The 25,882-nt window shown below is 42.0% G+C and overlaps 1 protein-coding gene across 2 annotated transcripts; it reads left to right on the top strand.

Moving 5' to 3' along the window:
- The first annotated feature begins 3,521 nt into the window (after positions 1-3,521).
- LOC146498199 (uncharacterized) lies at positions 3,522-11,564 on the top strand. Of its 2 annotated transcripts, XM_085141174.1 has the most exons (7): positions 3,522-5,244; positions 5,705-5,778; positions 5,968-6,023; positions 6,358-6,521; positions 6,617-6,789; positions 7,329-7,462; positions 7,800-11,564. In XM_085141174.1, the coding sequence occupies exons 2-7, from the start codon at positions 5,712-5,714 to the stop codon at positions 7,974-7,976; spliced, it is 771 nt and encodes a 256-aa protein (XP_084997300.1). In that variant the 5' UTR covers positions 3,522-5,244; positions 5,705-5,711; the 3' UTR covers positions 7,977-11,564. The 2 variants fall into 2 exon arrangements, with proteins under 2 accessions (XP_084997300.1, XP_084997299.1); XM_085141173.1 differs by lacking the exon at positions 3,522-5,244 and having other exon boundaries at positions 5,263-5,778.
- The last annotated feature ends 14,318 nt before the right edge of the window (positions 11,565-25,882 follow it).

The raw sequence follows: 25,882 nt of genomic DNA, 5'->3' as shown, positions 1-25,882 counted from the left end.
CATGTCCGTGGTCTGCCCTAGGGCCTCCTCCGGGTGCGACATACCCAAAACACCTCAACCAGGCGGTGCCAGAAGGCATAGTCAGATGCCTGAACTACCTCAACTGGCTCATTTCGATGTGGAGAGAGTTGTCTGGTCCTGGGTGGGGAACCAGACAAAGAGCAATTAAAAATCCCCTATGAGCAGAAGATCGAGGGAACCATTCACCTGAATGAACAATTATACTGGGTGTACTGATAGTAGCCAGGCCTGGGGAGGGTACCCAACTGTGAGCGTCTGGTGGCTGGGTCTTAGTCCATGGAGCCTGTCTGGGCACAGCTTGAAAAAGTAACACAGACCCACACTTATGTAGGCCCAATGTGTGCTGGGCAGGGGTGGAGACCCTGGGGTGGAGACTCTGGTGGACCAATCCCCAGCTACCAAGACTAGCAATTGGGGAATGCGCATAATAGTACATTATAATGGTTTGCTGTTGACCCCAGCACTATATAAGCTGATGGAGCATGGCTCTATCAGTGAGTGGGGCAGCCTTAAGTGGTGAGCTGTAGTGGTATGGTCTGCTTGTGGTAACTGAGCTCTCTGTTTTCTTTGTCCTCTTAGTGAATAGCTGGTATGTGCTGGCAGCACAAGTGAACCTTTAACTTGGTTAACCATCACCTTTTCTTTTTTCAGCATGCTTTAGTTTGTGGTGGTGTTTTTGTAATCATACCTTTGTTACTCCCATCATCCCCTAGCCCTTATTCAGGAATGTAACAAAGACAAATACAATATTTTTATTAGGGCATATTACTGTTTTAAGGAACACAAAATATAAGAAATTTCATAATGAATGTACATTTAAAAGCAGGTCTTTTAAAATGTATACAGATCCATATCATATTGATGTTGAGTCTAACTTTCAAATGTTTCCTAACCACGTTTGCTTCTCTTCCAGATACACCCGCTCCATTTCCATCGCAACTGTCACTTCACAGATTACTCTCGCTGACCCACGGCCGCATCACTAGTCTTTGCTCCGAATTAATCTGTTTTCTTAATAAAACACTGTAAAACTTACGAGCCGTCTCTGTTGTGGTTCGCTGCATTTGAGTCTAGTTTAGCTATCGGCCTGTGGCCATTGTGACAATTCAGCTCAAAGAAACCAGTATTTTAGACAGGAGAGGAAAGGAAGAAATCATCCAGTAAGATAACCACCGCAGTGTTGAAGGGGTAAAAGGGCAGCCTGCAGAATTACCACTGAAAACCATGAGACAAGATCTCCATGTCCTCTAAGGTGAGGCTGTCTCTTTTAGCATTTCTCTTGTTTTCCACCCAGGATGGATTTTCAAAATCCACCACGCTCTCACTGCCAAGACACTTGGGCTGGCAGAGCACACTCAGCCAGTGAATGCCCTTAAGCAGAAATCTTAAGGATCTGGCACTACAGGATCAGCCCACACACATGTGGTCACCCTGTTAGAGCCCTGTCTGACTTGGCCCTACAGGTGTCAAGATGCACCTTGGCTGGACATTACAAGGTCCAGCTCAAGAGGTAATGCAGCAATTCAATTCAATTCAATTCAATTCAATTCAATTCAATTCAATTCAATTCAATTCAATTCAATTCAATTTTATTTATACAGGGCCAAATCACAACAACAGTCACTATAATAATAAGGATAAGATTTATTTGTCAGTTGCAGTTGCCTGCAGCTGAAATGACAAACCTAGCTGACCATACAGACAATACCTAAAATATACAAACTTACATTGGGGAGAAAGGTCAGGCCAGGCAGCAAAAAAGGGATAGACAGTGAGATATGTAACATATAGGGGCAAAATTCCGGAGAAAAACAGGGTTTCTGCCTATGATGACTTCCAACAAGGAAGTCATCATGAGGAGAAAACAAAAAACTCCATAGCATATACAGTGGGGCAAAAAAGTATTTAGTCAGCCACCGATTGTGCAAGTTCCCCCACTTAAAATGATGACAGAGGTCAGTAATTTGCACCAGAGGTACACTTCAACTGTGAGAGACAGAATGTGAAAAAAAAAAAATCCATGAATTCACATGGTAGGATTTGTAAAGAATTTATTCGTAAATCAGGGTGGAAAATAAGTATTTGGTCAATAACAAAAATACAACTCAATACTTTGTAACATAACCTTTGTTGGCAATAACAGAGGTCAAACGTTTACTATAGGTCTTTACCAGGTTTGCACACACAGTAGCTGGTATTTTGGCCCATTCCTCCATGCAGATCTTCTCAAGAGCAGTGATGTTTTGGGGCTGTCGCCGAGCAACACGGACTTTCAACTCCCGCCACAGATTTTCTATGGGGTTGAGGTCTGGAGACTGGCTAGGCCACTCCAGGACTTTCAAATGCTTCTTACGGAGCCACTCCTTTGTTGCCCGGGCGGTGTGTTTTGGATCATTGTCATGTTGGAAGACCCAGCCTCGTTTCATCTTCAAAGTTCTCACTGATGGAAGGAGGTTTTGGCTCAAAATCTCACGATACTTGGCCCCATTCATTCTGTCCTTAACACGGATCAGTCGTCCTGTCCCCTTGGCAGAAAAACAGCCCCATAGCATGATGTTTCCACCCCCATGCTTCACAGTAGGTATGGTGTTCTTGGGATGCAACTCAGTATTCTTCTTCCTCCAAACACGACGAGTTGAGTTTATACCAAAAAGTTCTACTTTGGTTTCATCTGACCACATGACATTCTCCCAATCCTCTGCTGTATCATCCATGTGCTCTCTGGCAAACTTCAGACGGGCCTGGACATGCACTGGCTTCAGCAGCGGAACACGTCTGGCACTGCGGGATTTGATTCCCTGCCGTTGTAGTGTGTTACTGATGGTGACCTTTGTTACTTTGGTCCCAGCTCTCTGCAGGTCATTCACCAGGTCCCCCCGTGTGGTTCTGGGATCTTTGCTCACCGTTCTCATGATCATTTTGACCCCACGGGATGAGATCTTGCGTGGAGCCCCAGATCGAGGGAGATTATCAGTGGTCTTGTATGTCTTCCATTTTCTGATGATTGCTCCCACAGTTGATTTTTTCACACCAAGCTGCTTGCCTATTGTAGATTCACTCTTCCCAGTCTGGTGCAGGTCTACAATTCTTTTCCTGGTGTCCTTCGAAAGCTCTTTGGTCTTGGCCATGGCGGAGTTTGGAGTCTGACTGGTTGAGGCTGTGGACAGGTGTCTTTTATACAGATGATGAGGTCAAACAGGTGCCATTCATACAGGTAACGAGTGGGGGACAGAAAAGCTTCTTACAGAAGACGTTACAGGTCTGTGAGAGCCAGGGATTTTCCTTGTTTGAGGTGACCAAATACTTATTTTCCACCCTGATTTACGAATAAATTCTTTACAAATCCTACCATGTGAATTCATGGATTTTTTTTTTCACATTCTGTCTCTCACAGTTGAAGTGTACCTCTGGTGCAAATTACTGACCTCTGTCATCATTTTAAGTGGGTGAACTTGCACAATCGGTGGCTGACTAAATACTTTTTTGCCCCACTGTAAAGAAGCACAGATATCATCACACTATAACACCATGAAACACAGACAAGCCGCTTTACATTGCAAGGTAGACGCTACAATAATACATACAGAGAAAAACCCAACAATCATATGAACCCCTGTGAGCAAGCACTTTGGCGACAGTGGGAAGGAAAGAAGGAAGACAGGTTAAAAGACATGCTGTGGAAGCGAGCCAGAGATGAATAACTCTTGACTAAGGAGCACTTGACTGAGGACCAGTGTTATTTCACCACCCGTCAGTCCCAGAACGCAAACCTGTTTTGAGATGTTGGAGAGACTATGGCAAATGGATGTGCTACCCTGTTGCACTGCCAAAGCCAGCACCAGGTCGTGACAAGACCAAGAAGCTATTAAGTTTCTTGAGACATTGGTGGAGTTAAGCTGTATGCAACACAGCTCCTACAAGCTTATAATATGTCTACGCTGTCTGCACCTAAGGAGGCAGTACTCCCTGTGTGCCACAGTACATAGCGCAGATTGTTGAAGTCACTGGAGCATGTCCTTGCCTACACAACAGAGATTCAGAGACTGGAAGATTCAGGGGAAGTTATGTTTTCAAACTATACTGTATCTTTGTAGGGTCTACAATATAAAGCGCTTTGAGGCGACTGCTGTTGTGATTTGCCGCTGTAGAAATAAAATTGAATTGAAATTAAAATTGAAACTTGATCGTAGAGCTGAGAATACTCCGACTAGCTGCTATATCCCATGCCACATGGCGCGGCATAACGGCAAGAATTGACTTGTATCAGTGACCACCTTCTCCCTGGATGTACTTTGGGGCCACAACTCCTGGCAGTTCAGTCTCTTCTTCGAGACTGAAGAAGTCACTTGGATTAGTGACAAAACGTTTCTCCCACAAAACGCTACGTCCAGATCAACAGAATCAACTTTTTGGAGATTTACTTTCCTGGATGACTGAGAATGCATCAAGACGATGTTTATATTATTTCCTACAATTTCAGAACCACTCCCCTACTGGCCAGCTACAGTTTGTGCTTAATGTGTGCCAATGATAAATACAGTTTTCCAGTGCTGTGACATCATCTCTGACTGGACATTATTACAAGAGGACAGCACTGAACAACGTTCTAGTGATAGTGGGTTATTGTGTCTGCTATAACACCATGTATGAATCACATCATTTCCTGTCACAGTTACCCAAAATGGGTTTTGGGGTCAGTTTACAAAGTGAGGTGCAGTGAGGTTTATTAAAAGAATAAGGAAAAGGAAAACACTGCAGTGGAGAAAATGTTCAGATCAAACACCAAACAGTTTTCTGAGGAAGGACACTGCCCTGAATCTTCCAAAACAAAGAACATGCCATAACTCATGTTGGCCTATCTCTCCCTGATAAGGAGAAGGAGTCTCACTATCTGTCTAATGTCTCCCATGAACTTACAATGGCCCCACTGTATCAAGTGTGTGTAATGAAAGTGTTACTGGGAAAAGGATGTGTGGAAAACTCTGTTCAGTCTGCGGCCATCATGACTGAGCTTTGGATAATTTAAAAATAATGATTGGATAATCAATCAATTGATTGACTTGCGGTTGCAGCATACATAAGTGAAGCAGAATAAATTCACAGAAAGATTTCCAGGTTTCCTGAATCTACAGTACGTGACGTCATGCTTCTTCTTTGTTCAGAAACGTGTCATTGTCCTCAGGCAGAGAATCACAGTCATTGACAGTAGAGGGACAACTGAAGGTAACAGCTTTTTATTATTTCTTTTATAGCATTGTTACTATAACACAACCATGACAGGTGGCTTTCTTATTCGATTTGATTCATATGAGAGCTTTAATCCAGAATAATTAATCATAGTCGAGGCTATTTATCTTCTGAATGTATGAACAAAGCAAACGTATCATGTCCTTTCTTTTCTGTGGATAAAAGTAGTTGGTGGCAATGGAAAATTGCATTTATGTTGTTAAAATTCACAAGTCAGTGTAATTTAGTGAAGACGTAAAACTCGTACGAGGAAAGAAGTTTCTTTGTGTTTGATTATGTGACCACTGAGACGTCCCAACTTCCGTATGTACGCATGTAAAAAGGGGGAAGTAACACAGGAAAATGCTGCAGAAAAGTGCTACAGCAGCGTCTCTGTGCTTTCTAATGCTGCATGCTTATTGATACATGCGTATATGTGCACATTTGTATCACTCAGATCAGCCATGAAGCTGTTTCCACATCATCCTGTTATTTGGTCCAGTTTGTTGGTTTTGTGGTTCACACAATGTGGTAAGTGAAAGAGTAATCACAATGTACACAGACACTCTGTGAACAAATGGGCTATAAGGGATAGCTATGAAAACATTTGACCTTAAGTCATTGGTGTTTTTTTTTAACAAAAGATTTCCTTTAATATTACTTTAATCAGGGTGGTGTTCAGCTTTATTTCCTTTTCTTCTTCTTCTTCTTTCCCCCAAGAATCTGAGGGCCACACTTTGAATGCCTGTCAAGAGAAAATGGATGACCAGTACGAGGTGAAAATAAACCTTTCTTTTTATCTTTGAACGACCATACAGACATGGTGCTTGTACCATTAGGTCCATAAGTATTTGAACAGTGACACAGTTATTGTAGTTTTGACTCTGTACACAACTACAGCCGATTTGAAATTAAACAATCAGGAAGTCATTAAAATCCAGACAGGAATTACAATTTTATGTATAAAAATGGCTGTAATGGCTTGCCACTCTTTACTCCAGCACCATTGTGTTGGTGTACAGAGACTGTCCAAAAATGTATGGCTCTAACTAATAAATATAAATATGGTGCGTTTTTTAATGTTTCAATGTTCTGATCTTGTATGTGAAGTTGGGTATGGTTCTCATACGGACTTCAGCTCAGCAGGATTCCTATGAAGACCTTACAGATATAAAGGAGAAGTTTATCTGCCTCCTCTACCCGACAAATGAGCTCAACTGCTCCTGGTCATTCAACACTTTAGAGAAGGATACTAAGCTCTCTGTGTTGATCAGGTATTCTTATTTTTAAATAGAGCTTTATTTACAAATAAGGTACAATAAGCTGAAACACTGCTTTGAGTCTGTATCTCCTCTGTCTCCCCTACCAGCATTTGTGATGATGAAATACTGGTTGAGTCACTAAACTATACTTCTGTGGAAAGAGCTGGATCAGCGTCTTTGATTCTCAGCAATAATATGGCAGAAGTTATCCTTCATTTGAACAAGTCCATGCAGAACAAGTGGACGTCTTACACCTACGTGTATGACATGGACATGCTGGGTAATATTTCAAGACTATTAAGAAGTTATAAATGATAACGCTATAGATCAGATTAAAAAAATACAAATAGCTCTCTCTCTCTAGAGTCAGACAGACAGATAGATAGATAGATAGATTGTAGAAACAGTAACATTTATTAGTTAATTCAACAATGTCACTGTAACATTGTCCTCCACAAAGCCATGTCACCAGAATTGTTTTAAAAGAATGTGCAGTGGGTCATGAACATGATAAAAGTTCTTATTTTGCAGTTCTTATTGATCATTGTTTTCCTATGAATTATTCTTAACATGCTAGCCAAATAAAGCTTTTGACAATTTTTCTCCATCAGTAATTTAAAAATTTCTGTCCTTTGAGATCTTGAAGGCTGTGACTAATACTCGGGGTTAGTGCCAAGTACAGGGGGTATGGAGTGGTAACCTGAAGTTTCAGTTCAGACTCCAGTGTATTTCAGCCACAATCTACAGCAGATGTTCAGAATTAAATTTTTCCAGTTATTTTACTAATTGTGCGTGTGTGTGTCTGTGTGTGTGAGACAGAGCTCCTTTCTCCACCTCCAAACATCTATGCTTCAGTCAAAGGTGGAGCCCTGGTTGTATCATGGGGTCTGCCTCGCACCAGAGAAGTCGTTAACCCTTATTGTTTTGAATACCAGCTGGACAAAGGTGATCAGGTACAGTATCTCTGATCACGGATCTTTCTCGTGCACATATGATGGGATTAATGAATGAGACAAACTTGGTGAAAAACTCAACTCAGTGAGGACTAAAGTATTTTTAATGTTTTAATTAGAGAAAAACAAAAATGGCTTTTTTAAGTAGAAAATGTGAACATCTTTTGATAAATGCTGGTTACATTTTTTTCCATTCTCAGAAGCAATAAATAACACATTCTGATAGGTTTAGCTGTACTCAATAGAAGTTGAAAGTCAGAGCAGTCTGAGGTACAGAGGAACATTAAGGTAAACCCAAGATTTATTTATTTATTTTTAATGACTCTTTTCAAAACAGGAACAGCCAATATACTTGATCGCCCAGCAGTCTTACAGAGAGCCAATTTCAGATGCCGCACACACCTACAAACTGAGAATGAGGACACGAATAACAAACACCTGCTCTGGATCATCTCAGTGGAGTGAATGGAGTGATGGTGTTGTCGTGCAGAATGATTCAACCGATGGCTGGTGATCCAGTGTCAGCGACTGGTTGAAGGGCTAGTGTCTGAAAGCCTTAGTAAATGTTATTATTTTTGAAACTTTTCTTTCTTGGTCATAGGAATTGACAAAAAGAGATATTTTCTTTAACCATTTCACATATAGTGGCCACTATAATGGACAGCTATTAAAAGGCTATTTTCTTGTATCTGTGTCAGTGTTCATAGTTTACTTGCACATAAACACAACACAGTGTATATTATTTATTCATTTTTCAAATTCATAAGTCAAAACACATGTTGTCTACAGGTGGACATTTTAAAAAACATTTTAAAAAAGTTTTTAAAAAGTTCAACAATCTTTTTTTATGCCTAAAGATGAATAAAAATACTTAAGAAAACGATCCTGATTGAGGTTGTCATAATTCATGCATGAAAGGGTTAAGCAAAGTTGGATGAAAGGTGCTTCCATGTAATATAATGTTTCTTTCTGTTGGTTTCTAAATACAGATGTATGTAAAGTCTTTCTTATCTTTAAAAATGGCAAGGTCTAAGACCCTGACCTTCCGATACTAATAGCTTAATATTAGGATTGTTATTAAAAAAAATGTGAAAAGCAGGTAGTGCTAGAAACCAAGTAACAGTGTAGCGTCCCCACCAAATAATGTGTTAGGGGGAAAAAACATGCTCCTGATTAAACAATCTTCTTCCCCTTTATTCATGTAGAGCTTCCAAAGACTGAGAAATAAATTTTGTCTTTTGTGGGGACTTGACTCTGAAAACTCTAATTCAAGCACTATTTATGCAATCTACATGAGTCCTACTGTACTGTCAAGAGGTCATCCTTAGCTTTCCATGGTTGCCACATTTGGGGGTTAGACTAACAAAGCAATATTGTTTTCAAAATAATGAGAATTGCAGCTTTTATGGAAGTTCAGTTTTATTTATATAGTACTAAATCACAGCAACAGTCACCTTGAGGTGCTTTATATTGTACAGTAAAGACCCTACAATAATACAGAGAAACCCCCAAGAACCAGACCCCAAGAACCCCTTTCAGGACATGACACTCTACATTATCACACATCATTCAAATCTCACATTTCTCTGTGATGACCTTGACTTCTTTTTGGTCTGCTTGAGTGTCAGGTCTTATTTGCTGGCATTGGAAGGCTGATGTGACACGTTTGTGTGCCAACAATCTATAAAAGACCTCAGAGCTCAGTTGTTTTCATGCTCTCCTCTCTGAGACACCTTTTTGGATTGTGTTCTTTCTCCAAACAACCTTGCATACACCATTTCTTTGACCGTGTGATGGTCCTGGGTCAGTGACCCAGTGTTTTGTGTATTGTTTTTGTAATTTGTTATTTCTAGTATTTAATAGAAGTTTAGTTCAGTGCATTTGAGTTTTGGTCTATGGATTTCCTATTTTATTCTGAAATTCTGTGTCTCATGTCAGTGTCTCTAGTTTTATGTCTCCCTTTTAATTTGTATCAGCTGTGTTCCTCATCTGGTCCTCATTCCCTCATTTTCCTCTGGTATTTATTTTCTGTGTTTCCTTCTGTGCAGGGTCACGTCGTTAACGTCTGCTCACCATCGGTCCAACCTGTGTGTTCTGTTCCTGTGTCATTTTGAGTTTTGTAGTTTTGGTCAGCAATAAAGCTGAGATTATTCTCTGAGTTTACCTCTGCCTTCACTTCTCCGCCTGCCCGCACACAGAGAGCCCTGACAGATCGTTTACAGCACTGCTTGCATTGACTACACACCATGGTTACACTAAATTTTGATGAGAACTCTCTAAAAGAGTTTTTGAGAACTCTCTTAAACAGAATGCAACAAAGAAATATTCCTTTCACGGGCCGGTGACCTGGGTGGCAGTTGAGGAACCAAATCCCACAGTAAATCCCTCTAGCTTACACAATACTGCTTACTCATAATTTGGATGTCATCATTTTGTCCCTTCCAAGGCTCCGAGTAGGACTGCACTTTCACAGTTCTGAGTAAAATCCTTTCTCACTCAGTCTCCCGTCATATCATCCATGACCATTATTACTACCATGGCGTATCGACCGAGCTGAATCTGACTTATAGGTGTGCAAAAAACCCACATTTCAACAATGAGAATTTATTTGTTAAAATTGTGTTTTAGCATTCAGATGTGTTTCTATGCTGCTGCATAGGTGGTAATGATGTAATGATTCAACACCACAGTTACTAAAATCATCTCTGTGTTCACACTTTTCAGTTGTGTGATCTTGTTGAGCACATCATTGGTGCCTTGAGCCAAAGCAGGTTTGAAGGACTAACCTGTCTAGTGATGCGCAGCAAATGTATTATATTTGTTAAAATAGTATTTGAGATGCATACAGTGAGACCCAAAGTTCTATTCTGGACAATAATTTGCATACAAAAGCCAGGTGCAGCAAAAATGAAAACTCATATATGCAAATTGATGTTTAATTACTTTTAAAAAAATTGTCAGAAGGTTAAATGAAATTGAATTTTCTGGCAATTATTTCATGTTTCAGGCTTCACAGGTTTAAAGTAGAGTTTTTTTAGACTATTTTTCATCTGGCATATAAACTTTCATCATTTAAACTTTTAAACTTGTTGCATGAGTAAGCCAAATAACAAAGTTGACCTCAACATCAGCACAAATTTAATGGGAGAAAATAGTTTAGAAAGAAGAAGTGGGGGTGGTTTGGTACCTATTTGTTAGAAAGTCATACCACAGCATCTACTTTAAACTTCCTTAAGCTGCAGACAGAGGTCCTCTGCGATTGGCCGCAAAAAAAGCCAAATAAGGTGAAAATCAAAAGAAAAAGGAAGAACATAAAAATAGATTAAGGGCAGAGGGCACCTTGTGACTCGTCTCTCTGGTTCTTTTACATTAATGTGTTTATTTTAAAATTATATAAGTGTAAACTGTACTATGTGTGTTGTTACTGTGAGTAAAAGAACACAATTATTAGACTATAATGTGTTAAATTTGCTTAGATGAGAGGGTCCATCAGTAGATCAGAGGAATAGGGAAGGATTTGTCTGTGTGTTTCAGTTTGGCTTAGCTGTAGGCTTGAGAGTGTGTGTAATTGTGTAGAGGGAAAGGAATTTATTGACACTGGGGGTCTGCCTGTCATGAAAGGAGACAAGAAGCTACAGTTGGGGGATGCTGATGCTTGTACCTCATAATTGTTATAACTTAGAAGTAGGTTTGCAGGAGCCTCTCCACATGCTTATCTGTAAATGTAAGACAAGAAGAGGCCAGTGGCCCAGTGGATGCAGAGTGGGTGTCTCAGTGTTTGTAATCTGTTAACTGTGTTTTGTATGTTTTGTAAAGGACTTTGGTGTAGCTTGGGAGAGAGGAGATTACTTTTATGACCGGCAGAAAGTTCAATTCAATTCAATTCAATTTTATTTATATAGCGCCAAATCACAACAAATGTCGCCTCAAGGCGCTTCATAGATACAGAGAAAAGCCCAACAATCATATGACCCCCTATGAGCAAGCACTTTGGCGACAGTGGGAAGGAAAAACTCCCTTTTAACAGGAAGAAACCTCCGGCAGAACCAGGCTCAGGGAGGGGCGGCCATCTGCTGCGACCGGTTGGGGTGAGAGAAGGAAGACAAGAGTCACAAAGTCACTTACACAGAGACACACACACACACACACACACACACACACACACACAGAGTGCTTTAACTGTTACGACGCACCCAAACTCACTCATGTGCACTCACACATACACATGGGTACACGCACACACAGGCACTCATGTGCTCGCACATACATACACAAACACAGAGTTTGCAACACACCATGGGGGTTTTATGATGGGTCACTTCTATATAACTGGTTGTAGCAAACAAAGACGTGGAGATCTGCAAAAACCTATGAAGGAGATTTTGAAAGCAGTTTTGTTTACACATTAAAGATCTTTGTCATTTCTAAATGCATGTGCTGTCAAGCATTTTTATACAATATGGAGTTCAGGAGATACTACAGATATACTGAAGTCATGCAAAGGTTGTGTTGATGTGTGTTTGAGTGGAAATTGTGGTTTGAACGTTGTCCTCGCCTGACTTTGATGACTCTGATAAAATGACCCATTGTAAGACAGCACACACACATCAACTGGAGACATGTTGTTGTTTCATAGCCGCATCACATCATTTACATCTGGATATGATATAAATATTATTCTGCATTTAAAAAACTTCCACCCCCAAAAGTATTTATTGCTCATTTATAAAACAACTGTTCAGCAGTACAAAAATATTCAGAATATAAAACAACTTAAATATATTACTTAAAAACAAGCTATTAAAAAAGAAGTTAAAATTTTATTTTTCCACCCCATGACAAATGTAGTGTGGGAGGATGTGCTGAGGGGTTGGTGTGACAGAAGATGGCGTGGGATAGAGGTCAATGATCTGCTGTAACAGGAACAGCCGAAAGAAGAAGATTTGACTTAACCAGTGTTTGTTTCCTCTTTCTTTGTATGTTAAAGAAATTCCAATAAACCCCATTTCATTTTAAAAAAAATCCCAAAATTCCTAGAAAAAAATGTCATAGAAAAGATGAACTAAGCATTTTTACTACAGACAATGAGATGCCACCCACATACAGACACAAATAAAAGAGTTCTATGTCTGAGAGTTCATTGGAAACGCTAGTTTAATTCATGAAACCATTTGATATGTCTGCCTTCTATTTACAAGACAGACAATTTTTAGTTAAGCCTTGTTGCTCATAATGCTCGTTAGTGCTTTTGTAACATGCTGGAAACATTCCTCTGAGATTTTGTCTGACTGTGGCAGCATTTAATATAATTACATGTAGATTTTCCATGTAATTTTGTTAGATATGTGTAACGTAAAATGCTAAATTTACTGGTTAGATGAAATGTAACTGGTTGGTATGCATTCAGTTTTTATTAAGGCCATTTTCTTTCATGATTATTTGAATAGATAGAAATTGGATTTTATATATTTCAGTTGTATTTTTGTTAAAAATGATTGTGTCATGTTTGAAGGTGAAAAGTAATTTCTGTAGCACTGTAGCACTGCACCCCTCATCATCAGACCCCTATGATAATGTTATGTGCACAGCGATGCTATTCTGGAGAACCTGGTTGTAAACAGTGGTTATCTGAGTCACTGTTGCCTTCCTATCAGCTCACAGCAGCTTGTTCATTCTCTTCTGACATCAACAAAGTATTTTTACCCAGAGAACTGCTGCTTAATAGATACTTTCTCTTTTTCAGACCATTTTCTGTAAACACTCGAGATGGTTGTGCAGAAAATAATCCCAGTAGATCAGCAGTTTCTGAAATACTTAGACCCTACATCAGCAGCAGTGGCATGTTCAAACTCAAATCACCTTTCTTTGTTGGTCTGAGGCAAAGTACATGCTTTTCTACATGCTTAAATGCATTGGAATAACTGGCATGTGATTGGCTAATAGTACATAAATTAACTACTACAGAGTAAACAGGTGTACTTAATAGAGTTGCCAGTAAGTGTGGACATAAACTATAAACATAAGAATGTTTATATAACTATCAGTAAGTACATTAGCTGAAGTGAAAACTCTTAGTGTCTTGGGTCTATATTAAACCGAGCCTTACTTCTTCACATAATTAAGCCACTAAATATTAGCCCTTGGTCAGGAAATGGCTGCGTGGAAGGCTGATTAAGACTCGAATGCAGGAGCCAGAAGGCAGGAAGTGAACTCAAAGTCAGCTTTAATGCTAGAGACTTCCCAAAAACACAACAATACACCAACTCGTGTAAGATAAAAATCAGGACCTTACAATCTAGAAACCAGGTTATATAGAGAGGTGTATTACCTTTCCAAAAGACTTCTTAGATGCAGATTGACATTGCAACCTTAGCTCTTGTTGTTCCAGACACTCATCCAAACAGTCAGACACCAGTCATATTGGGAACAAATAGGCTTTGCGCAGATTTTCTCGTAAAACAAAGGGGGACCTTGCAGAAAAAAGTCTGGGAACCACTACCTTAGTTGAACACCCCTCTCAGTCTTCCTTGCCTGGTGGCCTTTGTGTTAAAACTTGCTTAATAACACATCCTTCCCGAGCTCCACACAAAGTGCCTGTAATGATTACAAATGAAAAAGAACAAAGTGGTGAATCGTCAATTCCACAGGAGTGGAAAGAGAGGATAACCAAGCAACTCAGTGATATCCAGGAAGTATTCACTTTCAAGATCTTGAGTTTGGCTGTACAAGCAAAGTGAAACATTCCACCAAACTTAATGATCCAACTCCCTTCAAGCACAGTGCATGACCTATACACCAATGTCAGTTCACCATAGTTACAGATAGTAACCCACTCACATACATATTGACCTCTGATAAGTTAGACACCCCTGGCTTTAGGTGGCCTGCAACTTTGGCTACGTCCACACGTACCCAGGTATTTTTGAAAACGCAGATTTTTCTATGCATATGCACCTTTCGTCCACACGTAAACGGCGTTTTCGGTCACTGAAAAGTGAGATTTTTAAAAATTCCTGCCAGGGTGGATATTTTCGTAAACTCCGTTTTTGCATTTACGTGTGGACGAGGAAAACGGAGAAAACGCAGCGTCAAAGGTGTGCGCCTTTTTTGACGTTACACAGTGCGCCACGTTATTGTTTCGGTGAAATGAATTTCTTCAATGGGGGACTTAGACAAAACACTGTTACTGTTAATTGTACTCTCTACAGTCTTTAAATGCTTACATATACACACAAAGTTACTGTCCCTCCACACACAGGACTCAGTTCTGCTTCTATGCCCCATCTGTGTTTACTATTTCCCACCGAGGCTTCTAGACTTCTGATTGGCCAACATTTCTAGACATTTCTAAACACCTGGACCTCATCAAGGCCGCTGGATCGTTGTTAAACTCTCGTCAGTAACAAGTTCAAGCCAAGGTTTCTCTTGCCTGCGTGCTAGATATTAACGTGTGTGTCTTTGTGTTTCCTCGAGCAGTGTGTGGAAGGAGCGACTGGTCACTAGTGGAGAGAGAGGTCAGAGTGGAGCGTTTGTGTGATTCCCCTTTCCCCCGGAGCCCTGCCCACCTTACGTCTTGTATACAGCACTATCCCCCCACAGCCTGTAAATACACTTGGTGAAGAAATTGTAAATAAACTTTCATTGTTAACTCGCAACTCAAGAGTCCTGCGTGTGGATCCTCAAGGGCAACCCATGACAGCAGGAGCCTGTAAACCGTTTTATAGAGCATCACCTAGCCGACACTGACACCATAAGGCTTGTAGGTAGTGATGTTGTCCAAGCAATCTGTCGAAACCACCTTGTTAAAATCAGACATGATAGTCAGGATAGTGGTGTTACACTTCTAGACCCTCTCAGCTGACATGATGCCAGACATCTATGTTTTAAAAGAACACCACGGCTTAACAATCATTCCTGCCTTGTCCCAATCGTAAATTTAGAACGGACTCGACAGTCGACCAAATTATCAAAAACAATTGAACATGGCCAGACACCCCCACCAGCTGTTGGAAAAGAACTTCCAGATCTCCCTTTCCTGAGGGAACTCAGTCAATTGGAGAGTCACAATGAGGCGTTGTACAAGATGGAGACCAAATGACCCACCAGCTTGTTCTTCTGGAGGAGCTCAGAGATCCAGTGCTCCAAAGCTTGCACAATGATATGGGCCACTTAAGCACTGACAGAACCCTTGATCCTGTCAGAACATGATTCTATCGGCCACGTATGGCATGGTGATCGCTACGTATGGAGAAAGAGTACTTCTTAAAAAGCAGCTAGACTGGTCAACATAACAGCCACCTCACCTTTAGAGATGGTCTGCATGGATTGTCTCAGTCTGAAACCAGACAGCAGTAACACGCGTGACATCCTCGTAATAACTGATCATTTAACTAAATTTGCGCTTGCATTGCCTACCCCTAATCAAAAGTCAAGAACGGTCGCCTTGTGCCTATGGGACCAATTCATTGTCAACTTACCTAAGTGCCTGCACAGTGATCAGGGTCCTGATTTTGAGGCAAATTTAATAAAGGACCTGTGTGAGATCTGTGGGATAAATCCCATACCACCCACTTGGTAAACCCACTTCAACAGAACATTACTTAGTATGTTAGGAACGCATAATTCAAACAAAAGACTCACAGGAAAGACTCTGTTATGCCGTTAGTACATGCAAGCAAATGCACCCATAGTGATGTAACAGGTTCTACGCCCTACAAATTGATGTTTTGCAGAAAAGCCAGATTGACAGTTGATCTTGCATACAAACTTCTGTCAACAAAGATCAAAAAGTGACACATTTGCAAGCTGTTAAAAGTCTCAAGAATTGGCTAGAGGAAAGCTATAAGTTAGCTTCTCCAACCGCTAGGGATGGGTATCGAAACCCGGTTCTTGTTGAGAACCGGTTCCCACTGTTTCAATACCTTGGAATCGTTTGCCATTTTTGCAAACGATTCCCTTATCGATTCCAGTCGCCCCGAATGACGTCACCACGTTGCGGAGCGTCATTTACCTGGCAGGAAACACGGCGCCCAAAAGTTTGATTATACTTTACGAGAACGGATGACAACGGGGCAACTTGCAAAGTAGATATTTCATGTTTTTAATTCCGCTACGGACTCACGAATCTCAGCCCAGCAGCAGCGGTAACGTTTGCACGTCCTCTCCCGTTAATGCGGCAGGTAAATAATCAACTAACAGTTCATATTATGTTAGCGCAATCTGCCTTATTACAAAACCTGCCATTACTGTGCGTTTAGGTGACCATGATGAGAGACAGAGTCTGGCTCAGATGCTGGCAGGTGCTGGCTGGTTCTCGCTGCAGTCTACCGGTAGCGTCTCCTTTCAGGCCAGGATAGACGAATGTCACCGAGCAGTGACTCAGTTTGTGGTCAAAGGCTTGCACCCATTTGCCACAGCAGATGCCCCCGATTTTTGGTAAGTGAATGTGTTTAATTGTAGGCAGGGACATTACTGGATATTCTTGTGTAATTGCTACAGAATAATTTATGTTATACTTCATTATTGCTACAAAAGAATGTTTATTTTATTATTTTACATTTACAATTTTTTTTTTCCTGGGGACCCTGTGACGCCCCATTGAAGAGCCGTAGGCTGTGGATCTCTTAAGATGTCACTGTTGGGTTTGTAAGGCCATGTTACTCCTAAATTTCTATCTTGTTTGAAGAGAAGATATAAAACAAAGTTCTAAGCTAATCGACCTTAGTGTTCTCCTTTTTTAAAAAGAATCGATAAGAGAATCGATAAAGAATCGAATCGTTAAACAGAATCGAAAATGGAATCGGAATCGTGAAAATCCTATCAATACCCATCCCTACCAACCGCACAGAAAATGGGTTTGTCGGGGGAGTGAGCCTTTATTTATACTTTCCATGTAAACTTCTTTTAGGAAAGGGGTTAAGTTCCAGTTACTCTTGACAGAGTTAACTGGAAATTTTTATTTGCAACTTTACACAAATTTGGTTTTGGAAACTCTTTCATAAATTGGATAAGAATATTATACAATTCCCCAACAGCTCGTATCAGAACAAATGACCAGACATCCTCCAGCTTTTGTCTCCTGAGGGGCACGAGACAGGGATGCCCACTCTCCCCTTCACTTTTTGCAATTTTTATCGAACCTCTAGCAACAGCACTTAGACAGGCTACAACAATTAAGGGCATAAAATGTAATAACGTAGAACATAAAATCAGTCTCTATGCGGATGATGTGTTGCTTTTTCTGCAAAACTCACAAATCAACCTCTCTGAGGTAATTACTCTAATAAACTGGTTTTCAAGAGTTTCAGATTATTCAATTAACTGGCCAAAATCTACAGTTCTTCCCATTAACTGCTCCTTCCATAATTCATCTTCTGCCCCACTACAATCTGGAAATATTAAATATTTAGGTATTAATGTTTCTCCTAAGCTTTCAGACTTAATTAAATTAAACCACATCCCACTTCTAAAGAAAGTAGAAGGCGATCTGACTAGATGGAAATCTCTACCCATATCACTCATGGGAAGGGTCGCCACTATAAAAATGATGATCTTGCCAAAAATAAATTACTTATTTTTAATGATCCCTAACAAACCATCACAAGATTGGTTCAGATCTCTGGATTCACATATTTCTAAATTCCTTTGGAAAGATAAACCCCCGCGCATCAGCTTAAAAACGCTACAAAGAACCAAGGATAGAGGAGGATTAGATCTGCCTAATTTTCACCAATACTTCTTAGCCAACAGGCTTCAGTTCATCTCAGAATGGTTAAAATGTACCCTCTTAGATGAGCCCTGGCTAGATGTTGAACAGGCACTATGCAATGATCTAGAGATTTCAGACCTACCATTTATTAGCTCAAACATCAAAAGACATGAATGCTTTAAAAGCATCAACATCAGCTTTTCTCTGACAGCATGGTGGGAGTTTCTAAAAATAACGGAGTCTTCATTAATCCCATGCAAACGTACACCTATCTGGAATAACCCTGACATATTACAAAACAATAATATGATTAATTTCCCAGAATGGAGTTGTAAAGGAATTAAATACTTAGAACATATATTAGAGGGAACAGAATTTATTCCATTTGACAGACTAGTTACACAATATGGGATCAACAAGAAAAGATTTTTAGAATATCAACAAATTAAATCCATAGTAAAAAAGAAATTTAACCTCAGTCAAGTTGAATTACAAACACCACCAAGTGTGGTTCAATTTCTTACTCTTAAATCCCCCAAACTATTATCTAAAATATACAGAACACTTTCTAAAATAGATGAATCAATATCCCTTCCTATTGCAAAGTGGGAAGCAGATTTATCAGTCAGCTTAGACCAAAACGTCTGGTCTCAGATTTGCTTAAAAACCTTTAAATTGATTAAAAATCCCAATCTGCAATTAATACAATACAAAATACTGCATAGAGTGCACTATACAGGTCATCGAATGTTTAAGATGGGCTTTACATCCGCCAACAACTGCTCACACTGTCAAGGCAATACACCAGACAGTTACATCCACGCTCTTTGGTTCTGTCCACCAGTGCAGAAGTTTTGGCACGAGATATGTGAGGACTTATCAAAGTGTCTGAAATGTAAAATTCCAACCTCCCCTTTAGTATGCTTGTTGGGAAATTTGGATGATGTCACTACAGAAATTAATACAGTCCACATGGTTTTTATTGCCCTATGCATCGCCAAGAAAACGGTCCTCATGAACTGGAAAAATAAAAATAATCTTAATTCTAGCCAATATAGAAACTATCTAATAGATCACATTAGTCTCGATATAGCCTCTGCCACCACATTAGATCAATCCCTCTGGGCTCCTTTGATCGGCTCCATCACCTAGCGGGGGTGGGGGGTCGTGGTTTGGTCCCACCTTGGCTATTGTGGTTGATGTGGAGGTTGGGATGGGCTTAGGGCACCTGGAGGACCCCTAGAGACGTTATCCCTGGAGGGCTTAACCCGGGGGTTGTGTTCATAACCTGATTAGTGGCTCTGGTCGCTCTCAGAGGTTGTTCTCCTCGTGGCCGCGTGCAGCGGGGCTGGAGGATGGTCTGTGCTGGCGGACGTAGGTTACTGGCCTGGTGGCCTGGCTGCCCCTGAGTGGATCCGGGGCGGGCGTGGGGGTTTGGGGTTCGGGGGTGCTTCGCCTCCGTGCTGGGGCTCTGGCTGGGCCTTGGGGGCTTCGGTCCTCGTCGGTGTGTCGCCGAGGTTGTGGGCGGGTGGGTGCACGGGGGCTCAGCCCTGGCGCAGGGGGCCTCTTGTGCATCAGCCTAACCGGGGGGCTCTTGAACTGGCAGGGAGGTTGTTCCATCTTTGCAGGAGTCCACTCTGCAGGTGGGGGAGAGACATAGGAGAGGTGGAGAATAAACTTAACCTGGATGTCTGTGTCTTGTGTAGTCTGGAAGATGATTGAATGTTGGGGTGGGTACAGTTTCCTCTGCGGTGGGGTGGGGTGGGCTGCCCCGGGTCCTGTGGGGCTTGGCGGTGCTGCTGCCGTAGGCCCCGGTCTGGATGGGCCTGGGCTCCCTTGCCTTGGTGGATACCAGAGGACGGGGGTGCATATTGGGGTCAGCGGGGAAGCTGGCCCTAGGGAGGGACACCCTCCCCTCCCTTCTTTTCCTCCCCATCCCCGGCTGCCTCCCTCTTCCCGCTCCACCACACCCACCCACACAGGTAGGGCTTTGGGGTGCGGGTGTGTCACCAGGGTGCAGGGGAGACATTCCCCCCCCCCTCTGTCCTCTTCTGGCCACCTGTGCCTCAATTTTATCTCACAACTTAGACATCCACATTACTTACACTCTCATAACACACACACACACATATATATATATATATATATATATATATATATATATATGTGTGTGTATATATATATATATATAGGGCCTTGAGGGTGGGCACGTTAACGGTGTCCAGTAGACGGTCTGTGTATTCAAACCTACCTCTGGCGCCGGTGCCCACCTCTCAATTTTAAATCCATGTAGACATTGAGGGTTCTCGGGAGGGGCCGTGCTAACACCTGCTGCTCTCTGGCAGCAGCACCATGCTCTCCCTTGTTTTAAATACACTTTAGAGCAACACGCAGCAACACTACACTTGAGCGGGAGGAGGGAGGTATGGGGTCTTAACACACCCCCGTTCTCTGCTAGCCATCGGGGCGGGGGGGCTGGGAAGAGATGCTGGCTGTCCGATTGGCCTCCCTGCTGCCGCGGAGCCTGGGGCGGTCTGCTTGCCTCCACCCCGGAGGGAAGGGTAACATCTCTTGGGTCTGGGTGCCGTTTCCATCTCTGGGGGTGAGGATACCTGGACCCGGGGTATAGAGTATGTTTGGGGAGTGTGATTGTGTGTACATGTCCATTTACGTTTATTCCTACGTTGGGTGAGTGCTGAGTGTTTGTATATGTGTGCATGAGGGTGGGAATGCATGTCTGTGTCTGTGTGTGCCTGTTTGTCTGTGTCTATATGTCAGGTCGGGTCTTAGACTCCACCTCTCTGGGAACTCCCAGGCCCTCCAAAGTGTGGAGGCCTATCTCCCCTCACCACACTCCCTGCCGGTGACTGATGCCCTCAGGGGTCGGTGCATTGTTGGTTCTTGGTGTCCGGGGCTGGGCGCTCAGGTCATGTGCCAGCTCACTCCCGGTGGCTACTTGGCGGGGCCTGGCGCCTGCTGCTCGGTCAGGCCTCTTCCGGGGCGCGGGGGGCCCTTGGGCCTCCGGCCTCTGTGCCTGCGGCTCGGTTCACTCTGGCACAGCTGGCTGCCGGCGGAGCCGGTGGGCACGCCGGTGCAGCCCCCTCTAGCTTCTGCCCGGTGGCTACTGGGTGACCCCTCGTCTGGGGATCCTCAGCCCTTCCCATGAAGGTGGCACGGATGCCCCTCCGGTGGTCCTCCTTGGGCTCTTGCACTCTGGGGCCTCTGGATGTCTGGGGCCTGGATCTCCTCCATGCCTGCTTCATGCCCTGGGGGACAGGGCTATGGCTCTCTACATCCTCTTGCAGACCATTACATGGGGAAACCATTTGAATACAAGTGCGCCGATCCACACAGGTGTGCACATGGGTGTTCACTGTTCGTAGACTTAAATCACACCTTTCTTGGCTGCTACTTCAAAGCACATTGTGCGCTGTCTGTGCTGCACAACAACATTCAATATTTAGTATTTACTGCTGTTTACACTTAGCTAGATTAATGCGATGGTGTTGTGTATAGTATGTTGCTTTGTTTTGTTTTTTTTGCTTGTTTTCTATTCTTTTTCTCTCAACAGGTGATCCCGGAGATATTTTTTCTTCCCCCCTTTTCTCACTGTCCCTCTCCCCTTCTGTTTTTCTTTTCCTTCCTCTTTCTTTCTCCCTTAAAAAAAAAAAAAAAAAAAAAAAAAAAAAAAGGGAAAGGGGTTAAGATATTGGAATTTCTTTTTGGCTCATCAGTGATTGAGCCATACATTTTTAAATACTGAATTGAGTTGTTTCTTGACTGCTGCCTTTCTAGCCTAAAAATGTAAGCAGAATTTTGCTCACCTTCTTCAAGCCATCGACCTGCGCAACCTGACAAAAGCTCCCTCAGCTCTTCGCTTGTAAATGTCATCAAGCCTATGCTGCTGCACAACAAGCTGAAATTTTTCAGACTCATTGAGAGCAAAGATCTTGCTTATTACTTCCTGCTCTTCTTCTTTTCTCATTTTGGCTAAATCACTACAGACCTTCCTTAGGAATTTTGCAATTTCATATTTTAACAGTTCCCAGTCAAGACCAACAGAATTTTCGTTTATTGCTTTGCTCCAATACTTTCTGATCTCTGAACATACAGCAGAATGTTTAAGGATACTGCTGTTAAGCTTCCAGTAAGCAGGCTTATGAGAGAGGGGAGAAGATACTACAGGAATAAAAATGTGAATAGATTTGTGATCGGATAGAGGCGATGGTAAGATGTCTGCAGCCACATTACTCAGATCTTTAGAGATGAGCCAATAGTCAATTTGAGACTGACTTGATAAAAGTTTGTTACACCCTGTGTATTCATTCGGACATGGGTGCGTGTCCCTCCAAGTATCCATCAAATAAAATGCTCATAAACAGTTTTAGATTAGTCAGAACTTTTAGGAGGCCACCTCTCAAGACGGTTATTTAGTACAGCGTTAGAGTCTGCGCCACAAATAATGTGAGAATCAGGGAGTTTAGTTAACTAGTGAAGCATGAGTTCTTCTAACCTGCCAATAAGTGCATTATTTTCAGTATGGGAATTGAAACCACAGACATTTACAATTACAAAAGTCAGGTTAGCAAGCTCAAGCACTAATAGAATATAATGACCATCCTTGTCACAACTCTCCAGGCGAGAGAGTTGTTTCTTTTGTGCGTCACGGGTTTCTTGAAATTTGGCAAGCTGCATCTCAAGGTGGTCAACTTTGTCCTTCACGGATTTAATATCAGCACAGATAAATTCAAAGGACTGTTTGATATATTCGATCTGCTTTGCATTTCCTTTAATGGTATCTTTCACCTCTGCGATCACAGCGGAGTTTTGGCTGGCCATCTTTTCCAGGGCATCCGACCTGTTGTTGATCAGCGTGGAGAGAGAGGAGAGCTGCGAGAGGACTGCTGTGGATTCCGCGTTTTCAACCCTTCATCACTGTTTGATACAGTGAGACAATCAAAAAGAATCAAACATCCTTCTAAAAGACTTAATTATCCTGATTCAGGAAACCTTCCAGTGACTGTTGTAAAATCACTTTTCCAGGATTTGAGCACAGCCTTTTCAGAATCCCTTAATTGCAAAGACAGACAGTATTGGCTACACATGCAACGAGACCTGCGTGGCATTTAGCTGGGGAAGGTGTAACCCAGCAGAGAAAACCTCTTTTGTAAAATTTTATTTTCTCCCTTTTATTTGTATCAATGCATTTGCACTCTTTTACTTTGAGAAATATTTATTTTGAAAAAAGGAAGTGTAATCCTCTCTCCAATTTTATATGTTCAGAAGCAAAATTAGTCCTGACTTCCAAGTGGTGGACCACCATCACGTATTAGCTAGGTCTTTTGCACTTTGATAAGTAAACAAGACAGCTACAGACGGTTGTCTTAGTGAGTTTAAATGCAGAAAAAGTGTTGTAAACAAGTGCTTGCACTGTCTGTAAGATACGATCAGATAAGATAAGATAACCTTTATTAGTCCCACACGTGGGAAATTTGTTTTGTCACAGCAGGAAGTGGACAGTGCAAAAGTTATGAAGCAAAAATTAGAATACAATAAGAATAGATACAGTACACAACTGTACAGAATAGAATAAAATAAAATAAAATACTATATACAGTAGAATAAAATAGAATGAAATATACAATAGGATAAAAATAGAATACAAATGCTGTATACAACTGAGTAAAAATACAATGATGCCAGAAAAGAGTATTGCACTTAGTGTTATTGCACATGTGTGGATGTGTATGTTTGATCAGTTGGAGTCTTTGTTGTACAGTCTGACAGCAGTGGGGAGGAAAGACCTGCGAAATCTCTCCGTCCCACACCGTGGGTGCCGCAGCCTGCCGCTGAAGGAGCTGCTCAGTGCTGTCAGAGTCTCCTGCATGGGGTGGGAGATGTTGTCCAACAGGGATGACAGCTTAGCCACCATTCTCCTGTCACTCACCACCTCCACTGGGTCCAGAGGGCATCCTAGAACAAAGTCTTGGGTCAGTCCTCTGTACTCCCTGTCGTCCCCATCAGTGATGAGGCCGACTATTGCAGAGTCATCAGAGAACTTCTGTAGGAAGCACCGGGTGGAGTTGTGGGAGAAGTCTGCAGTGTAGATAGTGAAGAGGAACGGAGCCAGAACCGTTCCCTGTGGGGCCCCCGTACTGCAGACGACCCTGTCCAACACACAGCCCTGAGTTCTCACATACTGTGGTCGGTCGGTGAGGTAGTCCAAAATCCAGGTAGTGAGGTGATGGTCCACTCCTGAGTTCTCCAGCTTGTCCTTCAGGACCGTGGGAAGAATGGTGTTGAAGACACTGGAGAAATCAAAGAACATGATTCTCACAGTGCTCCCAGCGGTCTCCAGGTGAGCAAGGGAACGATGTAGGAGGTGAATGACGGCATCATCTGCTCCAATGCCAGGCTGGTAGGCAAACTGAAGTGGGTCCAATGATGAGCTCACCAGGAGCCAAAGCTGAGCCAGGACCAGTCGCTCCAGGGTCTTCATCAGGTGGGATGTCATAGCCACCGGCCTGTAGCTTAATTTGAAAACTTTAATGTTAAGCTGATGGGAGCACGAGCTAGAGAGGCCATGTGGCTGTGTCCCTTGCCTTGTTCATGCTGATACCTCATCTTGGCTAGGTTTTTTTTTATTGTCGGTGTTGATAAAGCAACTGGAACTGATTCCTGAATTCTCTCCGAATAGAGATGGCGAACCTGTGCCCAGACAGCCTGAGCCCTTGTTGAAGAACGTCATTATTCTCTCTTGAAAAAACCAAAGTGGTAACAACTCAAGTCACCAAACCAAAACAAAAAAAGGAACTGAAATTAAATGAAATCTTGACTTGACAAATGACCAAAAAGGACAAACTGAAATATTGAGCTCAATGGGACTGTGTTTCTTTGGTTTGTTTTTGTTAAGCCAGCTTATTATTAGTGTTATTGTGGATTTTGTAAAATGTGTCTTATTTTATTTTCACTTTTTCACAAAATAATAACTGTTGTCACTCATTTCCCGCCTCCAGCCACTGTATTTAGCATTCATCAAAGTTACTACTGTAATCCTGTCAAACCTAGGTCTATACTTTTGGGTTGTCCTAGACTACTTAATATGTGTCAGGGATTACATGGACTTTAGCACTTATTTAATATACTGCCTCCATCAACAACAAACACTGTCTACGGGGAGATGTGTAGTCAGTGATTGCCTGCAGACTGTCCTCACACTTCCCCCGCTCAGGCATAAAACTGGGTGGGAAAACCCTGACAGGTATCCAACACACCAGTGAATAATTCAGGTATCAGGTGTTGGGAATAAATAATTTTTCAGTGCCTCAATAATGCTATGCTTTTTATTAATAATAAGTGTTATAAAGTTATATAGCGCAGTATTAAGTGGACACAGCCCTGAAAAATAAAGGCATGAAACCATGTTTCCTTGTGGAGTAGATAGCTGCAGACTCTCGCTTACGCTCGCCTGGGGAAAATGTAGATAAGAGAGGACCATCTCTAGTGAAAAGTTACTGAGACACTGTTGTTTAGATTAGAATGAGGGAGTAATAAAACTCCGTAATAAAACTGTAATAAAACTGTCAGGGGCACACCACTATTTTGAGATCTGCAGCAACGTGTCTTGTAGGACGCATCTCCCTTCTAGAAGTAATGTGAAAGAGAAATAAAGTGTTAAATGGTCTACTGAGCAGTGTTTTGTCTTCCATCGG

The sequence above is a fragment of the Neolamprologus multifasciatus genome, chromosome 18 (assembly GCF_963576455.1).
Source record: "Neolamprologus multifasciatus chromosome 18, fNeoMul1.2, whole genome shotgun sequence".
NCBI classification, from domain to species: Eukaryota; Metazoa; Chordata; class Actinopteri; order Cichliformes; family Cichlidae; genus Neolamprologus; species Neolamprologus multifasciatus.
Note: the sequence above shows the minus strand (reverse complement) of the source record. Positions and strands in the feature narration are given on the sequence as shown.